Source organism: Taeniopygia guttata, chromosome Z (genome assembly GCF_048771995.1).
Source record: "Taeniopygia guttata chromosome Z, bTaeGut7.mat, whole genome shotgun sequence".
NCBI lineage: Eukaryota > Metazoa > Chordata > Aves > Passeriformes > Estrildidae > Taeniopygia > Taeniopygia guttata.
In genome coordinates this window covers 81,005,903-81,022,270 of record NC_133063.1, presented here as the reverse complement: position 1 = coordinate 81,022,270, position 16,368 = coordinate 81,005,903, and the positions used below count along the sequence as shown (strand labels likewise).

At 42.4% G+C, this 16,368-nt stretch overlaps 1 protein-coding gene across 3 annotated transcripts in view; it reads left to right on the top strand.

Moving 5' to 3' along the window:
• The window catches only part of ATG10 (autophagy related 10), a 59,578-nt gene that overhangs the window by 39,996 nt on the left and 3,214 nt on the right, over positions 1–16,368 (top strand). For all 3 annotated transcript variants that reach the window (XM_072921840.1, XM_072921839.1, XM_012577795.5), the window contains one exon: positions 5,033–5,130. In XM_072921840.1, coding sequence (XP_072777941.1) covers positions 5,033–5,130 — 98 coding nt within the window. The remainder of the gene's footprint in view (positions 1–5,032; positions 5,131–16,368) is intronic.

The window sequence follows — 16,368 nt, the reverse complement described above, 5'->3', positions numbered from 1 at the left end:
AAGAGCTCACAGAGACAAAACAAGTTGTTTAGCTTGTCAGCACCAGGGAATCGGAGGTGTTGAAACATGACTCCTTATAGCTGGAAGTGGATATTACAGGAGCCAGTGGATGATCTAATGCACAACCATGGTATTATGTGCCAACAGCTCCCCTTGCAGTACAGAACCGTAATTGCTCCTGCAAGTACAATTACCCTTTAAAACACTTCTTGGGAACCTTTCACAATGGAAAACAAGGGCTTTTTTTAGATGCTTCCGAAGGTCACCTGGGTTCTCTTCAGCATTTTACATTCTCTTTTAAATTATAACAATATCTGACTCTTGAAGCGAGCAGGATACTAAATGCTGGCAGTAAGTGTGTTTCCTACAGTGTTACCAGCTGGTATTCTCTGATTTTACTTATGGGCAGCTTACTTTTGCAAATGAAGAATTCTGTCTTCCCTGCACGCTGTTGGCCTGCCTGTGTTGTTGGTCTGTCTGTGTTGTGCTGTCTGAAGGTCCCAAAGTGGGATTTTTGGAAATGTACAGCTGTCATGTGCTCACAATCACCTGAGATACCTGAGCAGAGTATCCTTTGTCTTGTCCCAAACCTGCTGTGAGAAAAACTCTGGGAAATGCCATGAGTTTTTTTCCTTTGAGGTTATAGTCCATGTGATGGGCTCCTCACTTTGTCAGTCAGCAATGCTGGCTGCAATGCTGGCACTAATCAAGGAACAATCTCCCCAAGATTTACCTCCATTTCCCAGTCTGAATTCTTACCATTATTTGTAGACTTGGCAACAGGAGAGGTTCCTCACAAGTCTCCTGTGAGCTGTTCCTGGCTCCCCTGGGATCCTGCCCATACTGATCCCGTGCTAATTAGAGCTGTCTTCAGTAGGCAGAGGTGAGCTGTAATCCTTCTAATAGTTCCACAGCCCTGTCCCGTCTTGCCTTCCCCAGCACCGGGCACAGAGCTGGAATTCAGAGCTCTGCTTCCTCCCTGGCAGTGTCTGGACTGCCCATCACACCTGAGAAACAATGATTCCTCTGTTCAGCCTGGCTGAGGGCTTCTGCAGCATTCACTTCCTCCCTTTGTAAAGCAGCAGCTGAAGCCAGCCTGTCCAAATCTGCACTCCAGCAGACACCTCAAAAACTTCTCTGGTATGTTGAAATTAGTGAAATCCTGCCTTTTTCTTGCTGCATGTGAGTTCAGCTTCCATTTACCTGGTCTCTCAGCCCCTCCTAGGAAAAAGACTCCCTGGAGCCTGGAGTTGCTGGGGGGATGTTCCTGTGATCTCCAGCTTGGTTGGCATCCTCAGGAACTTGTGCCAGTGAAGACATCCAGTTTTCACTCCTCTCTGCTAGAAGATCTGTAATTCAAGCATTACAGATCACGTCTTCCTGCAGAAGGGAAAGAGTTGCATTGTATCCTTGCCCTTGCTGTCTAAATTGGATTAAATAACTTGCTTTCTTGAACCCATCTTCAGACCTTTTTTTGTTGTTTGTGAGATGAAGTTTGCTATGTAAGGTGGTGCAAGGTAAGGTTTGAAATTTTGACTGCAACAGAACTGAAACATTTTGAGAGACATCTAAACTTTTTTGTAGTCTCAGGGGATGGATTTACAGGGAAGATCTTGTTCTGTGCAAGGACAAATACTTCAGTTGAAAATAGTGATTAAGCAAGATGAGACTGTCTGGAAAGGTGTTTGGGAACATTATAGGGTACAAGAAGATATTTTTAGGCAGTGTGTATATACATAAGAAACATTTTTCACTGCCTTATGATCCTTGCCACGTGGCATTTATTCCTAATTTCAGATCTGCTGAAGTCACAGTCAAGTGTCAGGAGCTCAGGACAGAGGCTAATTTCTCCAAAATCAGCCTTGTGCCTACCATACCAAAAATGGAGCCCTTCTTTCTTCCCCCGGCTTCTGAGACTACCAAATAGGTAGTTGAAGAAATGCATGAACCCCTGCTGATATCTGATGTCAGCAATTAGCCCTCTTGGAGACAGATGGTATAGGCAATTATCCTTCCCCTTCAATGCTGGCATCAGCCAGATGGGCTGAGCTAGGTCCAGTAAGCTTTCTTTAATCAGCAGAGTATTTTCCTCTTTTCCTACTCTTTAAGATGTCAAGGAGCTTCAGTCTTTTCCTGAGCCATCCCCATCTGAAGCCAGGCATTCAGAGCCCTCTTGCCATACATTGGAAAACCCACAGTGAGGTATCAGCAGCACAGGTGAGCACAGGCAGCATTCAGGAATCACCCCGGGGCTCGTCTCACACTTCTTTTTCCTGCAAAGGCAGAGGAAGCAGCAGGAAAGCTGGCTAAACACTGAAAAGAAAGAGCAGGACTAATGGGAGTCAACAAGGACTGCACCCTCACTCCTCTAGAGAAGAGAAAAGGAATGAGGTTTTCAGGCTGACCTGCTCAAAATACTCTCTCAGCTCAGTGGCAGCTAAATCCCTGCCAATAAAAACCATGCTAATCAGTGGTTAGAGAGAGGGAGCTTCTGAGATAGGGCAACTTCCTCCAGCCCTGAAGGCATGACTTTCTGTATTCACAACCACACCGGGCCTGACTGAAGTGCTTTCCAGAATACAGATTTACTTCCTGAGCTCAAAAACATGTAACCATCATGTCCTTTCTCAGAAACACAGCTGTTCTAGACTATATCCTGTAAGAACTGGTTTTACTGTGGCTTTGGACATAACTGAAATGGAATAATTTCTGTGACTGTATATTCTCTTAAGCTATATGAGGAGTTTTTTTTTATCAGTTGATAGTGGTCTCTTAATGTTATGTACTATATATATAAAATATATTAAATACATCAGAATATATATATAAATAATACATAATATAAAATAATAATATATAAAATATATAAAAATACATCAGAATGAAGCCTCAAAACAATCTGTGCACCGTTTCACCCAAAGCGTCAAACAACCTTTAACTGAAAATCTTAGAAATTGTTAAAAGCTTTTAATTGGGAATCTCTGAAATTACTAAAAACCCTCACTACAGATGAAGAAAATAGAATACAGCTACTTGGGAAGCCTGAAAATTTTCTCTGAAAATAAATAGGGAATTTTGTCTGCCTAAAGAATTTCTGCTCTTTGCAGAAATTAAGGCCCAGCTGAGAACTGCAGCTCCTGTGTGGCCTGACAGCCTCACCTTGCTGCTGTGAGAGGGCACTCAGTATTCTGCCTTTTAACCATTTCTTATTTGTTGACATGACCGAGTTAACCCCAGCTGGGCAGTCAAGAAGCTTTTCTCAGAAAAGTTTGTTGTAGTGTAAATAATACACGACTGTAAACAGTGCAAATATTAAAACTATCCAGGCTGAATTTGGGATAAGCCTTGGGACACACATCAAGCTGTGTCCTTGTGGGTGGATGGTGACTAAATAAACGCATGGATGCATGAATCTGGAGCCTTCACCTTCCTCTCCTGCCCCTTCTCTTGGCTTGGTGCTGCTGTTCCCTTCAGGTTCTGGCTGAATTTCCCACTTCAGCTCCATCCCAGGGAAAAAAAGAGGCAGGAAGGCGAGAGGCTGCTTGGCTCAGCGGGTGCCACAGTGGGCCCTTGTTGCCAGCAGCAACAATTAGTGACTGCTGTGTCAGACCAGCTGGATGTTTGAGGTCTCAGTGGGTTGTAAGGGTGTGTAGCAGGGCTGATAAACATGTGAGAGGTCTGCAAGAAGCGGGTAAGAGAGCCCAAAGAACACAGATCTGTGTTTAGAGCAAGTCTGGGAGCTCATGAATACAATGAATTCGCCGTGTGGTAAAGACAAAACTTGTTTTTAATGGTTAATATGTCAGTAACTTCTGATCACTTCTAAAAATGGGATTGACAGAGCCAGAGTAATCCATTGCACGTGTGTGTGAATCTGCTCAGTGTTATTATAAAAACTCTCAGAGAAGGGTGTACAGAGCACAGCCTAGAGTGGCAAATCAGATGTTGCACTAGAACATGTGTTACTGTAGATTTTACACTTGGACTTTCTCTGCTGAGAGCAAAATTGCAAGTATGCATGGCATTTCATATCACCTGCACACAGGTGATCTGAGTGTAAATACATCCTTTTAAAATAAATTTATGCTGTTGTAGCAAATTTCTCTGTGAATGTTAGAGTGTCCTCAGCACAGCTCTGGTATCTGTCATCACAAGACAGTGGATGTGGTGGTCTAACAAGTCTTACCTTCATGAGGATAGCATGGAAAAGCTGATTAATATGCTTTTACCCCGTCAGATACTTTATTTTCCCTGTGATTCTGCTATATCGTGTTTATATAGGTTCAGAACTTCCTGTTTTGGTTTTTTTTTTTTTCAAAACGTGCAGAAAATAAAAAAGAGGCTGTAGACAGCTGGTTTGAATTTGTGTCTAAACATGGCATTCAAATATTAATTGTGTGAATAAATCTTTTTCATTTTGCAGACATACAAATGTCAGTACAATAAAACTGATTATCAGAGGATGATAGTTTCTGACACCTGATAAATGCCAAGATGAAGCTACTTACTGAAAGTCTATCGAAATACTCTGTTTGCCATAAGCAAATGTTCATTAAAAATAGACATGCTTATTTTCTAAGTGGTTGACACTAATATCTTGGCATAATTCTAGCATCACAGCTAAAGACCTGATGCAGAAATGCTATATAAATGCAGCAAAAAAACCACTATGGACACAACAAAATGCAGTAAACTTTTTTCTGCAGAATTATGTACCTTAGATTTTCTTCACTCTCTCACTGTGAGTTGCATATATTTACAGTAGGTGATTCTTCATGTTATTTTGTGGTTTTAAATCCATCTTACCAAAGCTTTGTTTTATAAAACCATGTTACACTTCACACCTTACAATCAGCACAGTGAGTTGTTACTCTCAGGTGACAGAGAAGAAAACCAGAGAGGACATTTGGGGTGGTTCTCTGTGCACCTTCAGGCAGGATTTGAACAGTTCTCAGTTTTGATTTTGATGTTTGGTATTAAAGATGCAGCATGCCTAAGAGCTTTGGCTAAAGGTGGTTGTTTCTTCCCCCAGATGGAAGGCCTCTAACTCTGGATGAAATATGGGGAAGTGTTCATGCATCCTACCAGGCTCGTCTGCAGGAGGGGCCCTGGGACACTATAACACAGCAGGTGAGAATCCTCTGGTCCTTCATTAAATTGAGGAATGAAATATATGCATGGGTCCTCAGTAGCTTTATTCCTCTCTGGGACAGAAGGAAAAAAAGTTAAAATAATTAAAAAATATATATGTCTATATCATGTTGTGCTGAACCATTTACCAGCAATCGTTTCAGTCCTGGATTTTGAAGGATACATGTGTTCACCATTTAAGGCTTGCTTTGACAGTATCTCACATTTAAAATACTTTTCCAAAGCCAGTCCTCAAAAATTCAGGCAGTTTCTGAATAATCATGATTTTGGGTAAATACAAAAGCAGACTTGTTTATGTAAATAAAACATATCAGTGTAACATTTCACGGATTGTCTCGTAATCAAATTACCAAAAAAGACTGTGTGTAATTTTCAGTTTTAAATAGACTTGCAGTCTTCAGGATTGAACAAGGGAAAATTGGTTTCCTATCCAAAAATAAGTTGGTGCTGTATACTAGCCATGTGGCTCAGAGCTAAGCTGGTTGTTGTGGTGTCTTCCTTTTGCTCCAGGTCCCATGAGGAAATCTGACAAAAAATTGAGACTCTCCAGGTGTGAGTTTTTTTCCCCATCAGACCAAGATACCAACGTGTCCTCTCTCCCTCCCCTTCCCTTCCTTGATTTTTTTATTTTAGCTCTTTCCAGCCACTCAGGTCTCCTGCCACAGCAGCATGACAAGAATGTGACATCCACTGGGTCCTACAGGTGCTCCCTTAATTCAAATAACACAGTTTAATTACAGGATGCCTATTCGTAAATGGTGCTCAGCCATGGGAGCACATGCAGAATTCTTGTTTTTTCACAGCCACAGACTATTATTTATCTTATAACAGCTTCCCGAGAAGCCACCAAGCCATGGGTGTTCTGGTGATTGCTGTGCAGGTCTGAATTCCAGTTGTGAGCTGGCAGGTTCTTACAATACTCACTTTTCACACGAAGCATTAATTACCTGGCTTGTCTGTGAATGAAACTGAGGAAACTGGGTTTCAATAACATAATGTAATAATGCCACACTACTGAGAATAAAGGATAAATGGGATGTTTGGGATGTGTGAAATCAGAGTTGTGGAAGCCAAAAGGAAAATCAGGTCACTCCCACACGGGGATTATTTTTGCTTCTTAAGGGACAGTAAAGTAAAAACTGTCCTGCATCTAATAACTGGAGGTGTGTGTAGGATACACACACACAGATTCCTGCCAGAAACAGGAGTTCTGGGTGGCAGAGTGTGTGTAGTGATGAATCTGATTTTGGGACACTCTCCAGAGGTGGTACAGCCAGCTGTGAGTGCACTGACGGACACAGGAAGAACATTTTGGGGAAATTAGCATAGTTAACAGCTGCAAAATGTGACTTTCTGTGAAATAAGGAGATTATGGAAGATAATGAAAACTAGCCTGCAAGCCTCAGATCAAAGCAAGAGTCAGGTCTGCAGGAAAAAAACCTGCTTTTCTCTGTCCAATGAATGAGGGTTCTGAACTGAAATACGGAGTTTTGTCTTGCCTTGCTGCTTTTCTGCTGACCCATTTTGTTATGTGGGTTAGGCTTTGCCTGCAGGGACACAGATCCTATAATGCAAGTCACTGGGCAAGCTCATCAAATCAGGCTTGAGCACTCAGTACACATGAGCAGCAGAGTAAAAAAAAGGTTTAGGATTTTAATCCGGAAGAGATACAAATTTTAGATGCTACAAGCACTCCACCAAAAGAAAAAATTTTTCTTTTTTTGGGAAGAAAAATGGAGCTTGCCGAGGGTCCATGCATGTTACTTAACTTTTAACTAGAGCTGATCTGCACTGTGATTGGCAGACCAGGAAAAGAAAGGCTTATTGACTTTCTGGGACTTTTTTGCCATATATTTGATGAAACGAGGGTGCCAGACCTGTGCACATTTCTGATACAACCATATTTTTGTGTATACTCCCTGTGGTAGAGCACATCTATAATGAAGTACATCTCAGGAGCTGAGACGAGCTGCGGAGAGTGGAGATATATGACATTTGCAAATTTTAGATAAAATTTGAACTTTCGGAGTTACTTTTGATTATGGTGGAAAGTTATGCTCATTTCCAGAGAAAGCATCTCGAAATATTTTTCCTGACTCGATTACTGCAAAAAGCAGAAGTCAACTAGTTACCTTCTCATAAATAAATTAACATGATAAGGTTGCACAGTATTTTATAATGATAATTGATAAATGGTGATGATTTAATTGCACTTCCTCTAGTAATAATCTTAAAATGCTCAAATGAAGTTCCTGTGATTGGCTTTCTTGTGAGTTAAATCTCCCTGGGGTCTTCAGTCATCCCTTCTCTACATCCGGCGATAACTTGCTTTAGCTGTTTTAAATAATACAAATCAATTAGAACACACAGCTGTTTAACAAAACTTCCAAATGTTGCTACAGGTCTCTGTGGGTATTTCCTGATGACTTATAATGACATCAATTTAGCACACCTGGTAAGATCTGTGTGAGCTGGAAGTGGCTTAATTCTGCAATGACAGGAAAATTAAGGAGTATTTATGGATTACTGTTGCCTTCCAGAAATGTTGCCAACTGTGATTTTCAGCTTCTTTTTAGGAGGATTCAGAAGTGGAATGACAGATACTGCAGCCCCATCTCCTGAATTGTTTACTTGTAACTTGGTGGGTGCTTTTTAGTGTTATTTATTTATATAGGTAATGTAAATACATGTAAACATATATTATACGTATGATGTATAATATTTATATTAGTTATTTATAAGACAGTATACACAAATACATAGTGGTACTGCCTAAACAGCTCAAACTTATTGGGCCCTCTGTTTGTAATAAATATAATAAATAGCAGATGTAATATCCCAGTTAAGAAGGCAGCAACCCAAAAGTGTCATGGTCAAATGCTAAATAGTGAGGCAAATTGAGAGAATAAAACCTCACAAGAACAGGAAAAAAGTTACCAAAAAACCCCAAAAAACAAACAAAAAAACCCACCAAACCAACAGAGAGTGAACAGAATTATGAAAATATATGAAGGTGAACATATTTTGTCACATGGTAGTGCGTGGTGTAGGAACTAAGAATTTTAAAAAACCCAGATAACTAATACTGAGTTAATTTGTAGTGGCAACATTTCACTTTTTGTCGTTTTGGAAGCCTCTCTGAAGATGAGTGGGAGATGTGAAGCAGCAGAGAGCAACTCTGTGGTTATAGCCAGAGCTTCAGGCTGTGTGGCCTTGGTTGGGTCCTCTCTGTGGAGTTGGAAATGCAAGACTGAAAGGCTTTTATTGTCGGGGTGGGTGTGGGATAGGCATTGTCAGGGCATGGATTTTCATCCTGCTGTGGCTGAGGGCTGCACACCTCTTTGGAAGAGCCTTCATCAAGATCCAGGACAGTGGTGTAGCCTTCACATCCAGGTGTTTACCACAGAGTGTGGAGTGATGCTGGAGTGATGGGTACAGTCACCTGCTAGGAGGTAAACTGAGGCCCGTTCTCAAGCACCTTCTGAAATTTAATAATAGTGGAATAAGGGACTGAAAAAATGTTGGGTAAAGGCACTACTGAATCTTCATAGTTTTTTTGCCCTGATGGATATTTATAAAAGTGTAGACAAAGCAGAAGTACTTCAACAGGAGAAGAGACAACACTCTGACAAATACGTTTCTAAGACTGTGTTGAAGCTGACTATTAATGTAGTTAATTCTATGAACACAGGTGCCCATGTTAATTTTTGATTCTTTTTCTTCTGCTTATCCATGCCTCCCGTTAGTTTTTTTTCTGTGTGGAAGCAAACTAGCAAGAGAATTTTGTAAACTGATAAATGAAGCTGATCACAGTCAGTAGCATCACCAACAATTTTGTTTTTAACAGAGTGATGTTGTCATAAAGCCTGACCTTCCCCTGAGGAAACAAAGTCATAAACACAATCAAGTATATGTGCTAAGGCTTAATCAATGCTTAGTGATGGTGGAATGTAAAACCAAACTTTCAAGGATAGAAATCGAATTGCATTATTACAGGAGGCTCAGGGGTTGAAAAACTACCCCATAAAACAAGAGCAAAACTTGGTGACTTGAAGATCCTGCAGAAATAGTCTTAAAAATTAATCTGTGAGTCAGGATTCCGAAGGTCTCTGGAAGCTGTGGAGCACATGTGCCCATGCATGACTCCCCTCCTTTTTAACCAACACTGTTCAGCTGGAATTTCTTCTGCTACCAAAGTGCTCCCAGGCATGGGAGGGGACACAATTCATATGTGACACCTTGGTTCTGGATTTGCCAACAGTAAATCAGCATTTTCCTGGTTTAGCCATTTACTGTTGCTGCAGACAAGGTAACTCAGACCATTCTGATACTGACTATCTCCTATGTTTCTGAGTAGTGAGTGGTCAGGAATTTTGCATCTCTTTTTTCTCAACCATTCAGTTCTCAGTTTCATTTTAATGAGGGGGTTTTCTTCTGTCACCTGATACTTAGCAGGTAGTTTTAATATGTCCTTTTAATATGTCGTATCAGAAGTATTCAACCAAACCTAAACTAGGGAAATCACAACAGAACTGCACCTATTTCTGAGTTAATCCAGAGTCTTTTTCAATCAGGAGTTAGGAATCTGGAGGACACATTCTTTATAGTACCTCAATAATCCTGTCCATTACATCACTTAATTTATAGCAGTGTTAACAGAAAAATCAATAAACATTATTTCTAAAATGTCAGGGATGTTAATAGTGTGATTTAAAAAAGGGGAAAGAGTCAAAACTCTGAACAGAACACATTGATATAGTGTTGTAGAGGCACATCTTGCTGAAAATGTGATAGGGAGGATTTAAATCATTACAGCTCAGTCATTTTGAAAAATGTGGTAAGGTATCTATTCTTAGACACACAAATCTTTCTTGCCATATTGTAGGATTTTGCTAAGTGGGGGAGGCTGTATACAGTATTTCTTAACAGAAGGTTGCTAGGATCGCTCTTAACGAATTTGAGTTGCATCAACAGTTGCTATGGATCCCCTGCTAATATTTTTGGAAAATTATTAGTACAACTTCCTGAGAAAAGGGAGTCTTACCAGTACAGACTGGAAAGCTATTTGACAGGGGGAAGATACAAGGATGGCAAAGCTGGGTGGGTATTTATTTCTCACTAAAATCTTCTATGATGTGTTGAACTCCTGGGGTTTCAACCTAGCTGCAGTATTGTACAAGCTACCAAGGAGGTTTTATTTCAAAACTAGCCACTGATTAATAATGTTAACTGTCCTACAGTTTAGTCATGCTTTTCCCCATAAGACTTCCATGGACAATAATCTAGTCCAACTAATTTAATAGAGGGACAAGACCAAATAATGAACTAATACTAAATGTGGAGTAAAGGCAGAAGCTGAATGGATAAGGAGCTGACAGGTGTGCAGCTGATGGCATCTGCCAGAACTTGTGAAAGGCATTTTCCACTGTCTGACACGACATCCTTGTCTCAGAGTTGGAGAGCCATGGGTCCGGTGCATGAACCCCTGGGTGGGTGCGGGATGGGGCTGGGTGGGCACACTTGGGGATTTGGGGTCAAGGAGTCAGTGTCCAGGTGGGGACCAGGGACAAGTGGTGGCACCGTGGGGACCTCATGAGCTCAGTATGACCCAGGTCAGAGCAGTCCCAGGCACCAGCACAGGCTGGGCTGGGCAGAGGGAGCAGTGATGGAGGAGCCCTGGGGTGCTGTGGGGCAGGGCTGGGACCCCAAACCCTGAGCTGGGCTGAGCTGAACCCAAACCCTGTGCTGGGCTGAGCCCAAACCCTGAGCTGGGCTGAGCCCAAAGCCCAGATGGCCACAGGAAAGATGGAGAGAGACAATGGACAAGGGCTGCAGGGACAGGAGCCAGGGAATGGCTCCCAGTGCCCCAGGGCAGGGCTGGGTGGGAGATTGGGAATTGGGAATTGTTCCCTGCAGGGTGGGCAGGGGCTGGGATGGAATTCCCACAGCAGCTGGGGCTGCCCCTGGATCCCTGGCACTGCCCAAGGGCAGGTTGGACACTGGGGCTGGAGCAGCTGGGACAGTGGGAGGGGTCCCTGCCATGGTCCCCCATCCACGGGTGGCACTGAATGGGCTTTTAAGTCCCTTCCAACCCAAACCATTCCAGGTTTCAGTAATAATTTACATGCAGAGATGAAAGCAATGGGAAATTCCCTCACAGTTTCTTGGGCATAATTCAGGACAGACTTTCAAGTCCCAGTACTATTGTTACTTGAGTTATTCTTAAATGAAGATTCAGTAATAATTTCCATTCAGGTTCGTAATTAATAGAACAAATTACAATGTAATAGTATTGATTCTGTTTATTATTTTCTACTTCTGTAGAAAAATCTGTTTCAGTGCTGTGCTGTGCATTTTCAAATGATTTATCTAGCAGTGTTTCTGCTTCCAGAGAGCTTCCCAAGCAGGGATTGGTGCAGTAAGTTTAAGAGCACATTCCCTGCCTGCTGTGGCATTTCACTTTGTAAGCTGAGGTGGGTTCTGTTCTGCCTTCTCCCCACCTTGACTGCTGGAATGAATCTGCCTACTGAACATTCCACCCCTTACAGAAAAATCCTAAATTACACAACAGCGTTGACTGCACCGTATGAAATAAGTGGGGATCACATATGGTACACTCAAATCCATTTGAAAGGCCACTGGAGTGGCCACAAGGCATTGTAAACAGTATTTTTTTTACTTAATTAATTTAAAAAAACATTTTAAGTGCCACTGAAATGGGAGTTAGGTATCTGTGCTGACAGAAAGCAGTTTATACCTACGCACCTGCGCTCTGGAGTGGTGGCAGCAGATGGTGTCAGCAGTTCAAAAGCATTTAGACAAATTCATGAGGCCACTTGTCCATAAATGGATGCAAAATTACCTGGCAGGAGTGTGTCCTGCAGTGCCCGGGGTGCAGATCTGCTGGAGCTGCACAGGGGGAGTGAACCACAGAGGGAGCCCAGGCTTGAGACGCTGCTGGGGCATCCTCTGGAATCTCTGGGATTATGGGATGAACCCTTTCAGGCCACTTCTGTTAAATGCCAGCATGGGTTTGGATTTTTTTTTTTTTTGGGTTTTTTTTTTTTTTTTGTTTCCCTTATAATTTTTTAATCAGTTTAGGAAATCTGTCTCCAGTGTCTTTTCCATACTTCCACAGCTTGTTGGATCATTCAGTTTTGCACCTTAGATGAATCTCATAACTTAAGAACAGATTTTAAATAGTAATTAATTAAGACTATATGCTACATAACTAAAATGGTGACAACTGAATTAATCTACTTTTGGCAAGCATGGAAGAAGAATCATCTGTTTATTTTCTTAGGAAAATGGCTGAGATGCCATTTCTTGACAATGTAACCATGGACCTGCCAAATTTTAAGTATAAAGTTTTCTTGAAAAATCCTAAATGCATAAGTTACGTGCTTGTGAGAAGCTTTAAAGCCTGAAATGAAGCTTGTTAAGCTTTAGAAACATGCCTGAGTGTCAACTACTGCTTTGATTCCTCCTGTTCTTGAAATTAATAATTTAAACCATATTATACATATATAAAATGTGTAATTATGGACCAGCAGTGTTGGCTACTTGATTACTGGCTTCTTGGTTACTGTTTTGCATTACCCTCCTGCCTTTCAGGGATCTTCTGTTAGCTATTTAATAAAAGAATAAAGAAAATATATTTAATAAAATAATAAAGCCATAAAATGTAAAAAAATAATCACCACCTCTTCAAAACTGTAAATACTCTAGAATCAGGCAGAATTGGGGCATAAAATGTGAGTTACAGAGTGACAGAATGGTTTGGTTTGGAAGGCACCTTTGTTGGGATCCATGGTGGATTTGAAGCAGCAGATGCGAAGTGGTGGGCGTGGTTCATCTCAGAGGAATCCTGGCTGTGCCCTTGTATTTCTGTGCTGCAGGATCTGCCAAAGCATCCTGCTTTCCTCAGGAATACGTAGCCATTTAATTGCCTCTTCAGCCTGGACTTGGAATTTGCTGCAAGGAGGACAGGATCTGCGTGGTGCTGGAAGTAGTGAAGGTGTTAATAAAAAAACATCACTGAGGTTGGTTGTGGGTCTTTGGGAGCACTCTGAACAGGGACATTAAATCAAGGGGACAACTGCAACTGCTGCCTGCGGAGAGCTGGGCTGTAAATCAAACCACCCTGCAGCCTCCTCCACCAAGACAGGCTCAGCAACCACGGAAATCTGCTTTTTGGGGCTACTTTGTCTCATCAGGGTCCCTTCATGCTTTCCCCTGCTCGAAGTGCTTTGATTGTCTGAGAAAAGCAGGAGAGCAGTGCCAGTGGCACCTGCCAGGTCGTTCCTCAGCACTGTCCCAGGCAGGGCAGGTTGTTCCACCCTCAGCTGCTGGATTTGGTGGGATTTCTGCGTTTTGTTGCCAAGCTGGGGAAACTTGCCTCAGTTACGCCAGCAGGATGAGTTGGCTTCTGGCTGTGAATTTAAGGCAGTGACCAGAAATACGTTTTGTCTATCCCAGGTGAGAAAATCACAGATTGGTTTGGGATGGGAGGGACCTGAAAGTTCAATTCATTCCACCCCAGCCATGGCAGGGACACCTCCCACTGTCCCAGTGTCCAGCCTGGCCTTGGACATTCCAGGGATCCAGGGGCAGCCACAGCTGTGCCAGGGCTGCCCACCCTGCCAGGGAACAATTCCTAATTCCCAAAATCCAGCATAACCCCAGGTGAGTAGCACGGAGAAGCCCTGTACAATTACTGTGCCACCAACAGCTTTATTACTGTGGTTTACACCTTCTGTCAGGGTTATAAAAGTTTCCTGTGTCATTACAGTTCCTTAACGTTGTGCTTGCAGCTTAGTGATTCCATAGTAATAGATTTCCCATTGTAGTAATTCCATTATTAGAGGAAAATCCCTTTGACCTCAAGTTGCACACGTTTGAAGTTCCATGTGTGCAGTTGCTGTTCTGGCTGTGGGACTCAGGGTCAGTCTGAAGAGAAGAAATCTTCCTGCCTTCTTTCTGAATGTGTAGAGTTGGATTATATTAACAGGTAAGTTGTTATTGATGTGTATGAAAATAAGGAATAAAAAAGAAGATAGACCATGACTTTTAAGAACATAAATTACTCGTATGATCTTGAGTGAAGAATTTTTACTTAAATGTTGCTTCATTACATTTCAGTAAATATGGTCAGAAATGGGAAGGAAGGGAAAAACTTATATCCTCTTTATTAATTACATCACTGTTTCCTTTTCCTAAGTGGAAGAGATTATGGGGTGCATGTTTTATTAATTCTGCCTTTTCCTGACCTGGTGACTGCTGGGAAAATGTCTGGAATCAATTGGCACTGACTTTTTGGTGTTTGCTGGTAGGATCCCTGCATGAACTTTTTGACACCCCTGTGTGAATTTATTTTTGCAAAGCAACATCATGCAAACCAGGCTGGGGAAGAGGCAGTTCCAGGCACAAATCCCCTGCTCTATCATCAATGGAGAGACCATAAATGTTGTGATGGATGCTTGAAGGCAGTTTAATGGTAGCACTGGAGAAAATAGAAGCCATTACCCCTGGAAGAGCTCCAGTTATGACAGAGAAAATAAATGGTGCTGTTACAAGAGATGTACTGACAACAGAATTCCTGCTGGCTGGGAAGGAGAGCAGCAGAGCACGGTACAGAAACCTACAGACAATTACCCCTTATCTGAAGTAATGTTTATTTTTGGTTTAAATCCGACATGGAGACTGCTTGATAAAACGACTTAATCCAATCTGATGGAAGTTTAGTCTTAATTAGTTGAACTTTAAGGCCCCTCCCAACCCAAACCATTCCAGAACTCTGTGATTTGTTTTCAGTCTACCCCGTGGAACATTTAGTGTCTTGCATCCATCTCTCTCTCTCCCATTTTTTTTTTATGGGAGGAGTTGAGGCAGCAGCTACAGCAGCAGGCACAGAACATCCTCACACATCTTTCCTGTGTCACCTAGGAGAGAGGTCTTTCTACAGAAAATAAATGAAGCAACATTTTGAGCTTCCAAATTCAGCAGAGCTGGTGCCTGCCTGTGAAAGTATTCCTTCCCCACCCCAGCAGGGTCAGGAGGGATACGCAGATGTGTGATGGATTCCAGCCTGTGGTGCTGAACAGGCGCTGCTGTAAATCAGCCTCATAGCTGGATAGATCCAAAATCATAGACAGATCCAAGAAAATAATGCTGTTGATTTCAAATAAACTGTGTGTCAGAGTATTACTGCCCAGAAGAGTTGTGGGCAACCTGCAAATGGGTTTTTGCAGTACTGCGCCTACAGTGGGAACTGACTTGAAATTGTCACACTGCCCTGGTGCATGACTGACTGGAAAAAGATTAATTGAAAACAAGAAGTGACAATTCTTACATATTGTTTGTACCGTTTTGGGGTTTTTTTCTTCATGAAGTCCCAGTAAGACTTTACATTTTTGGTGTAACCGAAATGCAGTTACAGGCTGGCATGGGACCAGCCCAGATGAAGGGTACAATTGCTGCCCTGATGTTTTGCTGAGGATATATTTCAGTGCATGTGGAGTGTCATCCTTCTGCCAGGTAAGTGCAGCAGGCAGTGAGCTAATGCTAATGAAGCTGATGCAGCACAAACTTTCATTAATTTTCACCCTCCTGACAGTGTTTGAGAAGGGCTCGGGGTCCATCCACCACGGACACATCACCCTCTCTCAGGGCAGGCTGGGGCCTGGCAGTGAGAGGTTCCCCACTGCCAATTCTGAAACCATCAGGGCTTTGATAACTCCTGCATTTTTACTGGCAGCACGCCCAAGGCTCCTCCTCAGAGCTGCTGTGTCAGTGGTTTAACCTTGAGTGCACATCAGGGCCTCGCAGGATGTGTACAGGATTTGGAAGGCGGCGTTTGACTCCACCAGAGCTGATGCTCTCGGAGTGTTTTCCCTGATGCTCCACAAGCTGCTCATCCCCACCTCAGCCTGTTCCCTTTCTAAAGGCTGCTCCTCGATGGCTCTTGGCTCAGGATTTCTTTTGGTTTCTTGTGCTTCTGTGGTTTTCCTGGGAGTGTGTGACACATTCCTGTCTTTTGTAGTGTTTCAGTGTCACTCTGTTGCCAGGTAAGAAGAGGGAGGACTAAATAATGATGTGGAATGTAAAGGTAATAGACTGTTTTAAAAAATCAAGTCTGGCCTCCATGTGTCACTCACTGGTAGTTTGCTGAGGCAAGGAGTGCAGGGCAAAATCAAATACTGGGGGTCAGGATAGTTG